Consider the following 17812-nt stretch of genomic DNA (forward strand, 5'->3'; position numbering starts at 1 on the left):
CTTTGACAATGAGCTTGGGTTTATTGTTGCCCTACAGTCCCATTTTTCACAAAATTACTTTATGTATTTTTGTTTTTAACCTGTTGCTCTTTCTCCTCAACCGACTGTGTTTTCCCATTCAACACCTGTCCCGTCTTTCTCTCTGGTCTTCCCCCTGTGTGTCATTGTTGTGCTTTGTCTATCTTTGTTACAGTAGTTTGTCATCATTCCTGTGGTCCTCTTGGTTGCCTTAGACAGCGGCTCTCAAACAAACATGTGCACACGTCACTGACCCTCAAATGAATGCATATCTGACCGCAGACCTCACATTTATTTCAGTGATCCTCGCAGTAGGAATGTTAACTCGTAGATGTGGTATTGAGCAACTTTAGTGCGCTGTAATTAAACAAATAACATAATTGATTGCAGTAGTCTCAGACACCGTACTTTATAGTGAATTTAAGGTGATATGTGTAGCATTTTAACATCGGTAATCTGTCACACCATTAACACTGTTACATTAGCATACATATAGAAAATAAACATTGATAAATGAGCAGGAAATCTGCTGCACAGTTGCTCCTCTTGCACTAACTCAGCTAAAGTTAATTATAATCATTGATTAATTATTATGCTTTCACTGGGTAGAGCAGGGTGTTATGCATATTGAAATCCATAAAACAATACAATACTTAAGACTATTTTTTGGTCTCTGTATAGAAAAATCACATGTAAAATAATCTAATTGATGTTTACGGGAGTTCCACTATTATCTTTTTACATCTGAAAACATCTGAAATGTGTAAAACAAAACCTTCAATAACTCCTTTTGTTTTTCATTTAAATTTGCTAGGAGCCTTTTTATTTAGACAACAGATGAAACATGATATCACTGAAAGCCAATTAATGATAATATTTAATTAATCCACCAAGTTATTCATTGTAAATAGGAGTATAGTGAGATGACTATTCCTCATTTAGCCAAATACCCCCTGCATGCCTCTCAAAGGGCCAGATTATGCGTGCTAATGCCCTTCAGTTGCTCAGGTAACGCAGTGATGTCATCCCACATGTAGGATATGACCTCATAACTGATCTCTGACCTGAACTCTCCGGCAGTCGGAAGCGGAAGAAGCAACAGATGGAAGATGAGAAGGGGGAGAGGGGGGAGGGCAAAGGGGAGAGGAGTTTGTTAACTGTGTTGTCTGGGATTCTAGCAGGATTAGGCAGAGGAAGTCGGGACTCTATTTGTGGTACTTAAAGGGCAAAGCTGGAGGCAAGACCGGAGAGTGACGTTACCACAATGTGGATCATGGACCACACTCACTGTTATGTGCACGTGCACACACACGGATACACTAACAACCACTCAAATACACACGTTCAACTGCTTGATTATCCTGAGCTTTTCTAAATGGCAAACAGTCTAATACTATATGATATATGACTTACAGCAGTGTGTGTGTGTGTGTGTGTGTGTGTGTGTGAAGGGTAGCAGGACAAAGAGTGTCTTGTATTTTGGGGAGGGGTTGGGGGGTAGTTGGGCCTGTTGGGTCCAGTCCTGGGGGCCAGGGATGGGAGTGTGTGTGTGTGTGTGTGTGTGTGTGTGTGTGTGTGTGTGTGTGTGTGTGTGTGTGTGTGTGTGTGTGTGTGTGTGTGTGAGAGAGCAGAGGAATGCCGCTGTTTGCTGAGTGAAGAGCACAGAGGCAGCAGAGACTGTCCAAACACACGTCTGTTTGTCAAGAGTGCGTGTGTGTGTGTGTGTGTGTGTCTGAGAGAGGACGACTGAGACACAGAGAGAGAGTGTATGTGTTTGGGACCGTGTGTGAGCAAGAGAAGTGTGCTATGAGCAGTGATGGAAAGAGGTTTAGAGGAGCTCTGTGTTTGTGTGTGTTTGTGTGTGTTTGTGTGTGTGTGTGTGTGTGTGTGTGTGTGTGTGTGTGTTCGCGCGTGTGTTCTACTCAATGAGGACTTTCATATCCCCTCCTAGTCTCCAAGGTAGGGGAGCAGACAGGACTGAAAGAGGTCTGTCTCTTCATACCTGTGACCTACTCACTACACACACACACATTTGCCCACACTGCAGACTTTGCTCAGGTTGTGTTTGTGTGTGTGTAGGTGTGTGTGTGTGTGTGTTTACTGTACCTGTTTGTTTGGCTGATGAGAGGTCAGGAAGGTGGGTGAGAAATGGAGGGGTGAAAGGAATAAGGGGATGATTTAGGGAGGGTGAGAGGGGAGAAATAGAGGGAGAGAATGACTTAGGGAAATAAGAAATGACGAAGAAAGACAGGGAGGAAAGGGTGAAGTGAGTAATATTTGAAATGAAGGGAGGGAGTGAAGGATGTGAGTAATAGGTGAAGGGAGGGAAAGAGGGAGGATCATGCACGAGGAATTCCTGAAAATAGGGATGGAAGGACGGAGGAAGAGGGGAAAGGAGAGTAAAAAGATGGAAAGACGGACCAGTATGGAGTAAGAGCAGAAGAGGGAGGGTGTAGAGAACGATGGAGGGAAGGAAGGACTGAAGGGAGGAACATGTGGAAGGAGAGAGAAGTTGTTGAAGGGAGGATTATCTGGAAGGAGACAGGGTGAAAGGGAGGAAGGGCAGAGGGTGAGAGGAAATGAGAGAAAAGTAGGAGTTACAGGGGAATTTCACCCAAATTACAAAAAAAAAAACATTGTCTCACTTACCTTTTTTGGTGTAATTGAGAATATCCAACCGACATTTGACAGGTGTCAACATGGACAGAAACGATTAGCATCATACTCGTGTTTGTAGGTAGTTAGGGCTTCTGTGTGTGTGTGTGTGCGCAGTCAGTGTGATTTATTCTGAGGCCAGCTCGGCCTCCAGCTGTCCCAACGGGGTCCCAATGACTTTACCAGCCACAGACCGCCATCACAGAGAGACCGGGGAAGAGAGAGATGGAGAGATTGGGGGGTGGGGGGGTGGGGGGATAGTGGAAAAGTCAACATCATTTTCTATCTGCTAATTCTATTAGATTTTCTTGCTTCTTCTCCAGAGCAGAGGTTTTCTCTGTCAGTGAGCGGTCAGTGTGCCTTCATGTGTTGTACATCCATCCATCATGATGCTGCTGTTGAGTGCAGACATCGTCATCATCATTGAGTTTAAAATCTATTTGTCAGAAATAAGAGGAAAATACATTTACATTTTCATTTACGTTTGTTTGTACACTTTTTAAGGCCATGCTGGCCGATTTTAAGTTACTGAAGTCTTCCAATTCCAATTGGTTGATTAAGTTAATTTCATGATATATATCCACACAACAGGACACACACACAATAAAAAGAGCTTGGATAATATTTCCATGCTGTACCAGGAACCGCAGTCTTCTCTTGCTTTTATTCTGAAGTGAAGTCACTTGTTGACTTGTAGACAGTAGACTTTATTCAAAACAACCTGTATAATATAACCCTTGAGTTGAACCTTGGAATAAGGGGTTTTTACAGTCTGTGTCTGCCCCTCAGTGTGTGTGGCTCTGTTTGTTGCCCTGCATGTGTAGCGTTGATTGATGAATGTAAATGAGAATTTACTTTAGCATGAGCTGGCCGGTTAAATAAATAAATAATTCCTCTCCTTCCTTGCAGGTCCTGCTGAGGTTCCCATGATGTCCCCAAATGGGTCAATCCCCCCCATCCACGTACCCCCAGGATACATCTCACAGGTTGGTTTGTGTTAAGATGTGTTTTTCCTCAGCCTGATACTCTCAGACATTGTTTTTAATGTTCATCATCTGTTTGTGTGCAAGGGTTTCAGTCAGACACAGAGGGAGACCAGCACAGAGTGTGCGACTGCATTTAATTAGCCTGTGGTTTCTTTTCTGAAAAAAACCAAAACAAAAACAAGCTCTCTTGTGATCTAATATTGACTTTCTTAGTAAGTTCTAAGTGTAAAAACTTGCCATAATTTCACATGTTTCCAAGGCAAATATATTTAGCATTTATTGAATTAGGTGTCAGTTCACTGGTGCTAGTTGAGCAGCCAACTTCTGGTTTGATTCAATATACTGAAGCTGGTTTCTGGAAAATTCCTGAAATGCAGTAAATGAAATTATGTATTTACAGCCCAAAAATGGCAAGTTACACATTTCTGTAGAGGACTGGCTGGTAGACTTTAAGCTTTTTGACATGGACAGTGTTTCATTTTGATAAACAACTATCAGACGTGGGTCAAGTGGTCATCATTAAAGAATGGCAAGCATTAATATGATTTGTGGAGAGTTTGTGCACATCAAACCACACAGAAAGCACCAGGCATTACATCTATCTTAGCTGTAGTTTAGAAAGACTAGTAACCAAGGCGGCCTCCTCCACCAACAGCAGGAATGTGCTGAATTTTGGGTGTCAGGGGGCATTTGTTTTTCTGACTCTCTCATATATGTGTGTGTGTGTGTGTGTGTGTGTTCTCTATGAGAGGTCCTCACAAGAACAGAAAGATGGGAAAATCTCTGAAAGTGAGGTTTTTATCTGTGTGCTTTTAAAAATATTTCAAGTTTGACATTATTAATTGGGTGAAAGTTGGTTTTCATTGTTAGTGATGTGGAGGGGTTAAAGGTCAGTGACTCAACATGAATCAATGGTCTGTCCTGACAAGGATAGTGTTGCTAATACATCAGGTCTGCGTGTGGTGGGATTGTGTTCCTGTGCCAATGGAAGTCAGGTCATTGGCTCACCGTGGGTGTGTGTTTGTGTTTGCATGTGTGTGGGTGTGTGTGTGTGTTAGTAGGGACTGGGCCAAGTGTGAGCGGGAAACACTGTCACTCTTACATAAACAAGCCTGATAGGGGAGACAGGCGCTGGGTGGGTAGTTTTTGTGGGGTTGGTGGTGGAAGAAGGGATGGACGGAGAAAGAGCGCTGCGGTGGTGGAAAGTAGCGCATTGACAGATGGATTTTGCACATGTGTGTGCGTGTCCTCTGTGGTTTGTGCTAATGGCTGCGTTGTGATTGTGGGGGTGTGTGTGCACATGTGCAGGCATATTTGTAGGTCCCTTCCAGTCTGTATTATTTGGAATATATGTGTGTGAGTGTCTCCTTTTTCCAGTAAATGTTGCGTGGGCATGTAGGTCGGATCCACATGTACTCATGCAGAGACTTTGCCCTTGTTTTCCTGTAAACACTCTTTTTTTTTTTTCTCCTCTGCAGCAGAGGAGGGGATGAGGGGCAGATAGGGGGCCTCCTCTTCCTCCTCCTCCTCCTCTTCTTCTCCCCCTCTCTGTTTTTCTCACTCGGATTAGTTCTGTAACCCTCTTCCTCCCCTCCTGACCCTCTTTAATACGCTCTCTTCTTTCTTTCTGTCTGTCGTATTCTGGCACTGAGTCTGTTGCCTCTCAGTGTGTGTGAGGGTTTTGGGGTTTTGTGATTTGGTGTGTGTGTGTGTGTGTGTGTGTGTGTGTGTGACTGTGTTGTTGTTGTTGTTGTTGTTGTTGTTAGGGACCAGCAGATGACTTCCCCTCTCTGCAGGGAGTGTGTGTTTGCTCTCTGCTTGGAATGCAGGCCTGTGAAAGTGTCTGAATAGTTGGAATGTGTGTGCGCGAGTCCATGAATGTGAAAGTGAACACATGTATGGAATCTATGTTAATTTGAGGCAGTTCTTTGAAAGTTGTTGTTATTGAAATCTGCATACCATGTGATGACAACATTGCAGCACTTGTTTTCGCCACTTAAAGGGCCGAAACATCCTGTTAGCACAATGTCTCAGTTGTTATAAAAGTTGTTAATAAATGATGCGATCCATTACTTTATTAGATATTCAACAGACAGCTGCTCTTACAAAATGATTGACAGCATAATTTTGTAATAGCAGGTACTTTGTTAAATATGAAGCTATCGCCAACAGCCAGTTAGCTTAGCTTAGCACAAAGACTAGAAATGGGGGGGGTGTGGATAGCCAGGAGTTGGTTCACAACCTCGTGGTGACAACAAGTTACTGTTCCCAGCCCAAATAGTGCACCACATAACCCCCTGTAAAACTGCAAATTGTCATTTTTCCACTTCAGTCTTTGCACAGAGTAAACAAATGAGACATAATGTGTTAATTAATGAGCTTTAGAGGTGCTGATAGGCTGATTCTGCTACCTTTGGACCGAGCCAGGATAGCTGTTTCCCCCTTTTTTCCAGTCTTTATGCTAAATTAAGCTAACTGGCTGCTGGCTGTACCTTCATATTTACAGAAACGAGAGTGGTATCAATCTTCTCATCTAACTAAATAAATGTATTTCCTAAAAACTATTCCTTTAAACCACACTCTGCGTTTTATGTACATAAAAACTGTGATATCAGCCTAAATCATATAAAGAAACTGGAGAACCACTACTGCTAATTGATATTCTGTACATGAAAATGAAATTTTGATGGCATGTACCAAATGCTAAATCTCAACTGAATACTAAAATGCAAACTGATTCCTGGAATGCTTTGAGCGAGCATTGTCCAGAGAAGCCTCCACTCAACAATGCATAAAGCAATCACAGGCTCTCTGTAGTTTACTGGCCTCTGGTGATTTGTGGGTACTAAAGTTTACATTTCTCAAACACTCACATCTCACTGCCATTTGTAGCAGTCCGTGTGCAACGTTTCCAAGTGTACTGTTAACTGTGAAATTCCAGAAACAGATTTTTATTTCTCTTTACACTCACCTCCATTTCTCTTTTCTGTGTCTCCCGCAGGTGCTGGAGGATACCACAGGGGTCCGCCGGGTGGTGGTGACCCCCCAGTCTCCAGAGTGCTACCCTCCCTCCTACTCTCCGGCCCTCTCCCCCACACATCACCTGCCCCCCTACCTGGCTCACCCTCACTTCATCCCCAACTCTCATTCTTTCTACCCCCCTGTCAGCCCCGGGGAGCTGCCCCCCCACCAGTACTACCAGCACCACCTTCCCCCCATGTACGGCGATCCAGGTACTGACATGCTGACTGGACTTTATGCAACTGCCAAAAAATCAGGGGTTTTATGTGGAATTAAAAATCCAATTATTAATCCAATTTAAAAATATGCTTTGAAAAGATTTTTAATCTGACATAAATTCTCTCTCTTTCATCTCTTCTCCTCTCCTTTTTTCCTTCAGAAATCATCCCAGTTTATGGGATGTCGAACTACATTGGCAGAGAGGAGACGTACAGTAAGCCACAGCCCAAAAAGATAAAGGAACAGAGACAACTAGAGCGACAGAACCGACTTAACTCCCCACCCTCCACTCTCTATAAGCCAGCGCACAACGGATACAGGTAACCATACTGCCTCTGTGGCCCTCTGAGATCAGCTTTGACTGGACGATTGATTGGCTTTTTCACAGGTTAAATGATGAACTGTTGTGTTGAAGAATACTCCAATATACTTCAGTGATTGTGATCAGACTGTTAAGTGTTGAGGATATTGTCAAAAGTAAGAAAATGAGTACTTGTTAGAGCTGCCTGTGTAGTTGAAGCTGCTGCTTCATCATTAAAATATACTATATTCTTTAGAAATCAGCCATGATGATGGTCTGCTGTCAAAAAGTATATTATTCTAGGTGGTATTACATGACAAACGCCAGTCTTCATCAGCACATTTTCTATCAGTTTAGAATTTATTTTTTTCTTGACATTTTTATTTTTATCCAGACACTTTACAGTCTGTCTCTCCAAAACCTGGTCTATTTTCCTTTATGGTTGTTTTATTTCATGATGGCTTTTAAATTTGCTGTTAAATTTGAGTTGAGTTGTTCATCGATGTCATTGTTTTGAACACCTTTTAACTTTCCACAACAATTACACACATTGATGTGGTTAAGCGGATCGGATATCGGCCATGACTTGACTGATCCACATTCAATACAATTTCTTTGTCAATTTCATAATGAAATTCAGTGTTTCTGCTATCAGTTACATTCGTTCAGCTTACTCTGTTTACGTTACATAAAAAAAAAATTCCAAACTGTGGAATGCAGATTTTACATTTTGGGGAAAAAGGAGACTCCTGGCATTGGATCGGTACTTTGTATCTGCAGATACTCTTAGTCGAGGTATCGGTATCAGGCTAGAAAAAGTTGGATCGGTGCATTCCCAGTTGTTATTTGTTTTTAAACCTCATTAACAACTCAAGTGGTCATTCACTGTGGTCAAAACTATCCCTGGTTGCAAATATGAATTGATATTTCAAAAGTTTTGGCTCACATTATCATTTGTTTTTTTTCCTGAAACTGACATTAAATCTTGCAATTTTGTTTTGTGATGCAGCAACAAATCCCACGCACCATCACTTGGGTCAGTGGGGTCGGGGGGCGGAATCAGCAGTCCAGGAGGGAAGAAGCCAGAGAGACGACTCCGCAGCAGTCCACGAAACAGTGAACCAGAGACACACACACAAGGTAGGACACACACATACACAAAGCAGAAAGAGAGACTGGCACACACTGTTAATGAACTGCAACAATGGTTCACAGTAGCTTTGAATGTTTTCCTTTCCTAAAAAAATGCATTGATTTTTTGCTTTCAAGCTTCAAATAACACCTTCAGTCAGGAAGTCACACTGAACACAGACTCATAATTAGACACAAACCGCACCGCAGACACACACACACACACACACACACACACACACACACACACACATACACACACACACACACACACACACACACACATACACACACACACACACACACACACACACACACACACACACACAATGCTAAATTCAAAAGAGCAGAATCAAGGGACCATAGTGCGATGTGTGTTTCAATTTTTTGATTTTAAATTTTCACCCCAAAACCAACATCAGCGAGAAGAGCTCCTCCATCATTATTTTCCAAATAGTGGATATCTCAACATGAAACGAAACCAGCTCATATCTCTTTGTGGAAGAATAACGTCTGTCCTCGATGACCTCTCTCTCTCTGTCTCTATGCGACTGCCTTTGTCCTCGTCATCCTCAGTGCCCCTCTGCATTCAAGCGGGCCAGATAAAACACACCTTTCGTTCCTCTCTTTCTCTCTTTTTTTTTTATTCTCACAGAAAGTCACCCAAAAAAAATGAATGGATGTATACAGCCTAACTGAGGTGAAGGGATCAAGGGGGGGGGGGGCAGGGGATTGAGGTGGGAAGGTGGGGAAAGGGGGGGTAAGACAGGTTGTCTGGGTAACCACATAGCTGAACCCGTCCCTGAGCGCTATCGTTTTACCCTCGCTACAATACCGGCCTTGTTGGTGAAGGCTGAGCCACAGGGGTGGGGGGTTAGTGAGAGGGGAGACAAGAGGGAGGGGGAGGAGGGAGTCACATACCTGTAGAGTCCTGCTTGAGATGAAGGAAACCTTTGAGCTCCAAGATTTAGACACCACAGCTCAGCCTTATCACACACACACACGCACACAAACAAACACACACATAAAGAAGTGCACATGTGCAAAGACGTGAGGGCGCTCACACACTCTTACGTGTGGTACTGTTCGTCTTTAATGACATGTCTTTTCACACGTCAGATATCTGAGTTATTAAAAGAGTATCTCATTTACTCACATACACACACACACACACACACACACATATATAACACACACGGTTATCTGCAGAGGTGATGAGAGAAAAACTTAAAGAGACACATAAATTCATCGACTCCCTCATTGTAACTGTCAAACTTCTTTAAATTTACCCCCCTCATAAAACTGTCGCATCAGAGGAATATTACATCTCGGTCAGGTGTGGGTATATGTGTGTTTCCCATAATCCGTGAGAGTGGTGTTCAGTTTGAGCATAACTCAAATGATGTCCTACATATGAAGAAAGTCTAAAATATGTTTGGAACATAATCATGTTGGTATGTCATTTCATTTTTTTGGAGACAGAATTGTTTCATATATTGAATATTATGAGGACATAGTGAATATTTTAGATTGCAAAACGATGAAAACATTATGTAAATGTGTTTTTAAATGGTTAGTTCACCCAGATTACCAACTAGACATATTTTCTCACAACAGAAGATTAACTGACAACAAACTTGCTGGTTGTCATTTGTAAGCAGAAATACCAAACATTCTCTGTTTCCAGCTTCTTAAATTTAAGTTTTATAACTTTTAATACTCCTCCATTTTTCTTATCATTGTAAATTGAGTATCTTTGGCGGTTGAACAAAACAAACATTTTACAATTCATCAATTAACCCAGAAATAATTGACAGATGAATTATTAATGAAACAATCATTAGTTGCAGCCTCACTGTTCATTACAAGGTCTGTAAGTTATCGAGGATATTGCTTTTTAAAAGACTTGCTATTGCTATAATTGCTATCATCAGTGTGAAAACATTTTGTTTTGGGTAAACTGACCCTTTAAAATCACTTCATATATGTTAATTAGTATCATAGGTCACACACTGGAATTCATTTAAACCTGCACACGTTCACTCATAGGCAGTGCAGTGCATCTGCAAGTCTGGACATTTGCAAATGCAAAACACACACATACAGAAGAGGTGGTGTTTGACTGCACTGCAGTGGGGGAGACTGCACAGCTTCTTAGAGTACACATACACACACACACACACACACACACACACACAAACCATGGTGACTTAGAACACATAACAGGGAGGATGACTGCCAAAGCAGGAAAAGGAAAGCAAGGTCGACAGCTCAGCTTAAAAGTTTCACAGTTTCGTGTGGCACCTACTGCAGCACTCAAACAACAGTAACACACATGACATACAGGAGCATGTCAGCATGTTGTCGGTTGTCTGTTCTGGTCTGCCAGGGTCTCAGTACTGGGCTGGAGATCAGGCTGAGTCAGCTAGATGTACCACACAACACACACACACACACACACACACACACACACACACATGCACAAACACCCCGTGACTGGGCTTCCTGTAAAACAATCAGAGCATGAGGGTCCAGAGGATTGGTGGGAAGTGAGGAAGGGGGGGGCACATGGAGAGAGGAGAGGAATGCAGGATTTGAAGGACATATGTGAGAGAAGGGAGATGGATGGAAGGTTTGTAAAGAGAAAAAAAATCAACCAGAACTCCTACATCACAGGGAGCAGAGAGATGGAAAGACGGAGAGACAGAGTTAAAAAGCCAAGTACAAACATTCCGACAAAGTTGCTGCTTGGCCCGGCGCATCCAAGTATGGTCCAACCAGAATACCACACACACACACACACACACACACACACACACACACACAGCCGCCTACGCTTTGCCCTTGATGCCCTTTCACTGCGTATATGTGTGTGTGTGTGTGTGTGTGTGGCTATTGCCCCAGTGCCAGTAAGGCAGCAGGCTGACTTGGCGAGCACAGTGTCCATTCCCCAGCAAAGCCAGCTCTACAGGCCCTTTTCCTCAGAACTGAGCTGCTCGCTGAGCAGAAACAGATGTGAGCCCCGTCCCCTCTGTTCCTCCATCTTGGCTCTGCATCATCACCACCGCGGATCCTGTCTCTCACTCAGAGAAACTGGGATTTCAGCAGAAACAGATGGGCCAGCACCCTCAGCTCCTCCATCTTTGGTTCTACGGCATTGCCAAGCGCTGTGAATTCAGGAGAAACCAGATGTGCGCAGTGACTGCTGTGTCCACCATGTTGGCTCTGTTGAATGGGATATTGTATGAGAAAAATAAGAAGAAGGGTCATAGATATTACAGTGGTCTGCTGTTGTGGTATGAGAACTGTGGTAACACATCTATCTATTATGTAGAGGGAACATCTAATATAAGTTAAAATGATACACAACTAGCTTTCCTTTCTTTTTCCTGAAGCGCACTCTCTTAGCAATTCTTTAAAGTTCATTTTCACTTGCACAATCCTCTTAGCAACAAAAAGTAGGGAAAACATTGCATGTATCTTCAGTGTTGACATGCTAAACTTAAACCAAAGAAATTTGAAGATGTTTCTTCATTGCCAAATATATTGACAATGTGCCAAGAAGGATGTTTTGAAACAAGGAAAACCCTACTGCAGTTTAATCTTCACAGTTCTTGGCACATTCTTTGCTTTATGAAACTGTTCTTCTGGCATGTCCATAACTGTTTTGTGCAGACGACACCAGTAGATGCATTGTCTCTTGTATCAGTAATGTGGCGGTAGTAAACGAGCCTTATAAAAGCACAATGTCCTGTAACGTTTTGGTGATGTCATCCTCATTAGCTTTAGTGGCCTTTAACCGAGTCGTGACTCAGCCCTTATATTAACATAAAACTACCCTTCCAGCGCCTCCTGCTGTAACTGTAGTAATATGTGTGAACACACTCCCACCCTTCCCTTACTAGACTGTTTTGATGTGGATCACCATGGCGATAATCTCACCCCCCCCACAAACTCCAACCCCTTCCCACAAATCCAAATACGGCCATGTTTGTAGGGCAAGATGGAGGGCAGTGGGGTGGAAGAGAGAGACTAGAAGAGGGAATGTTGAGAGAAGAAAGAAAGAGATAAGACAAGGAAGGAGGAAAGAAAAGGAAATGATGGACAGAAATTGGGGAATGAAAGAGTCAAAAAGGGGGGATGTACAGAAAACAGAGAGAGAACAAGGGATGGCTTTACAGGCAGAGGAATGTCTTTCCCGCTGATATCATGTAACAGGACTAGTGGGATTAGAAGGGGAGGTTGTTCTCGCCAATCACAATGAGAACACCAGACGTTTCCCCATCCAGCTGAATGAACCTTGTGATACAAGCGATAAATTCGCCTCACTATCAAACTACAACACCCGGCCTCTCTGTATTAACCAGAACTGGGTTACATAATATTTTAAGTCTTTTCAACTGCTTCAGCAGGGGAAAACCGAGTTTGAATAGACGAAATACACAAACCGCAGACATCTGTGGCTTACTGCTCGAGCGATGTGTGTGTACACTTGGATTTTGAGTGGATTTAAAGGTTCTGCATGTAGTATTTTAAGATGAGGCTGCTGTAAATAAAGAAGAGGGCCATCGAGAGGAGCTGCTCACACCCTGTCACTGGACTGGACTTGGAGGTGCACTTCTTTACACGGCTACATGTTTTGGAGTTTGTTGTGAAGGCAGATGCTGGAAACAGTGAGAGATTCACTTTCTACATGTTTGTCAACGCCAGATTCAAGAACTTTGACAGGTTGAACAGGTTTAATGTAAAAGTTGGTTGGAGTTAATTTAGTAAAAAAAAAAACCTGTAACAGCACCACATAAGTGCGACTCGTTGGGTGAACGTGGTGCTAATTTAACTTCTTTTTCTCTAAATAAGCACCCGAGTCACTTCAGTACAAACAGAAATTAAATGAGAGGTCCTTAATTAAGGCTTCAACAGCAAAATAATCCTTTGGCCTGTGAGAAACACTCTTCTACCTTCGTATCACTCACCTCTGGTTTCCAGCAGTGACACTGCTCTCTCACACATCAGGCGCCAAATATCGTAACTCTCGTACATATTAAAATGTACACAACTGACACTCTTAATGACAATGTGTCACTTTAACAGGTAGATGAAGCTATATGAATTAGTCCATGCTACATACAGGACATTTAAGTTTAAACTACTCTTTAGTGTTAGCTGGTCAGGTCTGTCTTTGGCTACTACTTCCATCCACACAGATTGTTTTCTAACTATAGGAAATAAAGAAACATCAAAATAATACAAATACAATGGCCTCTTGAGTCAATATATCTCATTCAATTTTTGTTTCCCTTGTCCACGTTAAAACTCAAGATTGGTGTAAAATTTAAGCACTTAAGTGAGTGGTCAAAAAGGGCAGCTGTGGTGTGGATAGGAGGTAAAATGCACTGAAAAAAGATGTGTGTTAGATTTTATTTGCAATAATGTGGACATTGGTCAATCTGTATCTCTGTCCCTGTCATTCCATCTGCCTACTCTTTTTTCTGTTAGTTTTTCTCCATTTCTCTGCCACTGTCACTTTCTTTCTGCCTCTGCTGTCAGCGAATTTGTCTCCCACTCTGTCTGCCAGTTTGCAGCCACTCTCTCAAGACTTTTTTGGGCTGAGCAGGGTCGGATGGGGTCAGGGTTCTGAAAAAACTCATCCCCCATAATCCCTGAGTGCCTGGCCAGGTCGCTGCGCTGTTCGCAGCACGTACACACTTACATAAACACGTGCATACATGCGCACGAGTTCATGCTCTTCTTGGAAAAGTGGATAGAGTTTTTGTGTCGCTTGGCAGTTGAGACGCTCATCTCTCTCCTTGGTGAGAGGGCTGCAGTGGACAAGGTCTCTCTGTCTCTCTCCGGCTACGTTTACATGCACACATGAAACCCGGTTATTGGGAGAAATCAGGTTAAGGCAGGGAATCGGAGAATGCAATTATATGTGTTTATACTGAGACTTATTTATTTTAGTTTCAGGTTAAGTTGGATTTTGGATTTCATTATTTTGGACACAAGGACACACGAATAGTGATGTGTCTTATGCATTGCTGCCATAGAAATACTTTGTATAGTCATGCATACACACACACACGCCATTAATAGACACAGTTGACTCCTGCAGAAATCAAGCTGCAATAACCAGACTCTTCCAATCCCTTGCCCCGATTAAGAAAACTAGGTTTCTCATTTACATGAAGTCCAATAAATCAGGTTACTGCAGAAAGACAATAACAACCAGGGTTCTTGTTTGCATGCCTGTCTCTTCTTCACTGTTTTGGAGTTTGATTTTTGGATTTTAATGTAGTTTTCCAACACCTGCCCATATTTGCTCTCTTTTCTCTTTCTTAAGTTACTTCTCCACTTCTCTGCGCCAGATTCTGGGCCTGTCTCTCCTTTTCTAATCCCCTTTATAAACCATCAGGGCTCTGGCCATGAGAACCAAACCTTCACCATGACAACCACAATTTCAGGCATGTCCCAACGATTTCTCTGCTGTGTGTGTGTGTGGGTGTGTGTGTGTGTAGCCCAGCTGTTGAGCAGATGGAATGCTCACTATGCAGCAGATGATAATGGTGTGGAATCCAAGGTCTGTGCCCCTCTCTACCTCCATTTTCCTCTTTCCTCTCCTCCCTCCTTCTCAACTCTGTCCCAGCTCCTTCCTCTCTGTCCTCTTCTGTCTGTCCCCCCTCTCATCTCCACATCTCTCCTTTCCGTCCAGCTGAGTGTCCGTTACTTTGCTTTGTTCTCCCTGATTAGAGGCTTCCAAAGATGGGTATCGTATCTCACTTTGTTCCTTTAGGGTGACACACACACACACACACACACACACACACACACCATGTGGTCTGGTATGTGTGTGTGGAGTGGGGGCTGAGTGAACGGCCATTGCCACATTTTTCACATTTTTTCTTCAGGCCTTAAAAGTCTTTTTCTGTCCCAGTGCAGACAGACTGCGTCTAAGAACCGCAGGCTGTCATGCAGGAGGAATGCAACCTCCTCACTGTCAAAGTGACTCTAAACTAAAGTTGTACTGTAGCTCTCTTTGCTACTGACACCATTAATTTTGAAGTGTGTAGGTGTGCGACATTAAAAAAGATTGTGTGTATGTATTTGAGGACTGAGGGAGCAAGGGTGGAGAATTAGAGAGAGTAGGAAGGAATGAGACGGATAGAGACAGAGTGAAGCTCACGTGAAGTAGTGGAGTGCTTCCAAATAATCCAAAGCGTGTTTTCCTACTTTGTTCCATGGAGTAAAGCTGCTGTGTGCAGAAGTTATTTCAGGTGTCCAGGGTTTTGAAAGTAAGTTAAATCCAAAATAACGGCGAGCAAAAGCGAAACATTATAATTGATTGAAACCTGATGAACGATCAAATACATTGTTAGATATTTTGGGAAATTCACTTTTTTGCTGAGTTAGATGAGAAGATTTCTCATGTCTGTACACAAAAAGAATTCATATTAGAGCAAGCAGGCAGTTAGAATAGCTTAGCGTAAACACTGGAAACAGGGAGACACAGCTGTAGTCTTGTCGTCATTGTGAGGTTGCCAGGCAACCAGCAGAGACTCCAGGAAGTTAATGGCCTTGTTAAGAAATAGTTCCAACATGTGACAGAAGGCAGATATTTTTTAATCTTTGGACAGAGGCAGGTTAGCCCCCCCCCCCCCCCCCCTGTTTCCAGTCTTTAGCTTGTGACAGAAGTAAGAGATTCATTTAATATTTCAGGAGAGCAGCGATACAGTTTGAAAAACACTACTGCTTTACCTCATCGCTGAGTGTGGTGAGTGGTGACATAACAGTGGTATTATTCTTCTGATCTGACTCTTGATGATTTGATTTTCCATTAGCGATGGAGGCTAATGGTTGTTGTAGCATTCACCATATCCACAATCCCAAAGTGACAAAAAAAACACGAGTTGAACAAAGTTGAAATTATTAAAACTGATGGCCATAACATAAACTTGTAGTATTGGTAAATTTTCTTGGTGAGTCTTGTGTTTCTATATTGGGGAACATTGAAGACACCATCAAGAGAAAACTTTGAAATGGAAATTTACAGTTGTGAAAAAGAACTAGTGGCTCCTCTCACTTCACAGCTCTATTACAGCCACAAAAAACTGGTGCCTTTGTAGAAAGGCCAGCCTAAATTTGAAGGCAGTGACTAGTACTATAACTACTACTACACTGAGATCAGTGGTGCGCATCTGCCCTGCGCCTACTGGTGATGTCACAGAAGTTTGTGTAATCCTTGCCTCACATCCTCTAAGCCCTCTCCTCCCTCTCTCCTTTCATCCCTCCCTTTCTCCTCCTCTCTGTTGATCCCTGGCTCGCTCTTTGTCTCTCAATTTCCTTGTGTTTTTGTACCTAATCTCTTAGCCAGACTCCTCTTGCCTGTCCTCTCTCTCTCTCAGCAGTCTGTCCTTCAGTGTCTCTCTTTCTTCCTCTAAAGCCCCCTCTTGCCTGGTTTTGGCTCAGCCTGCTGCCCCCCCCCCCCTTCCTCAATTCCTCATTCCTTCTACTTTTCCTGCTCTCTGTTGCGCTCCCTCGCTCCGTCTGGCTGTCCTCAGTAATCAAACACAGGCGGTCAGACACAGACAGGATGTGAGGTCAGACGAGGAGAGGAAGTGAGCGTGCGTGGGTAGCACATAAACAGAAGAGAGAGGAGGTGAGGGACAGTGAGGACAGAGGAGTGTGTGTGGAGTTACACTGGGAAGAGATTCAGTTTCTGTTTCAGCCGTCAGCATCAACTCTTTGTGGTTGCTCTCTATATTAAACACTTAAGCAGCTGGACTCAACAACCACAACGAGTCATAACACTCAGCGGCGAGGTAAAGCAGTAGTGTTTTTCAAACTGTATCGCTGCTCTCCTGAAATATTAAATAAATCTCTTATTCTGTCACAAGCTGAGCTTGTGGGATGGCCAGCTTTCTTCCATAGTGCTGAAATATTTGTCTGTCTCATTCAGTGTCGAATTGTTTGGGCTGTAAGTAGTTACGTAATGTAGCCATTAAACTTGGGGTTATTCAAGTTCATACTTTAACCTGTAAGGTGTCCTACTTTTGGTCCTGATTCAGCCCTCAAGAAGTACTGAGCTACAGGTTGTCAAAATTACAGAAAAGCGTGAATACAAAATAAGAACTCTTATTTGAAAGTTTGGGAAATGTGCTTTTTTTGCTTTCTTGCCGAGAGTTAGGTGAGAAGATTGATACCACTCATATATGTCCATTAAATATGATGCTACAGCAAAAAACAATGATATCTCAACAGACGTCAGCCCAAACACCGGAGCAGAAGTCCAGAAGTTTCAACTGGTTATACTTTAATTAATCCAGACAATCAAGCATCATTTTTTATATTATTATATATTTTGCGTATTTACATACAGCCCCTTTCACTCCTAAACAAGTGACGGTGCATGACTGTCAGTGTCTCATAATTCTCTCCTTTTATAAGCTGCTAAATTCTGTATTTCTGGTTGAAGACATCCTCATCA

The 17812-nt window shown here is 42.8% G+C and overlaps 1 protein-coding gene across 1 annotated transcript in view; it reads left to right on the forward strand.

Moving 5' to 3' along the window:
- fndc3ba (fibronectin type III domain containing 3Ba) overlaps positions 1-17812 on the forward strand; it is an 87399-nt gene that overhangs the window by 39869 nt on the left and 29718 nt on the right. The window contains exons 4-7 of the mRNA XM_070920349.1: positions 3583-3659; positions 6661-6892; positions 7060-7219; positions 8210-8340. Of these exons, the coding sequence (XP_070776450.1) occupies positions 3583-3659; positions 6661-6892; positions 7060-7219; positions 8210-8340 (600 nt within the window). The remainder of the gene's footprint in view (positions 1-3582; positions 3660-6660; positions 6893-7059; positions 7220-8209; positions 8341-17812) is intronic.

The sequence above is a fragment of the Enoplosus armatus genome, chromosome 15 (assembly GCF_043641665.1).
Source record: "Enoplosus armatus isolate fEnoArm2 chromosome 15, fEnoArm2.hap1, whole genome shotgun sequence".
Classification (NCBI taxonomy): Eukaryota; Metazoa; Chordata; class Actinopteri; order Centrarchiformes; family Enoplosidae; genus Enoplosus; species Enoplosus armatus.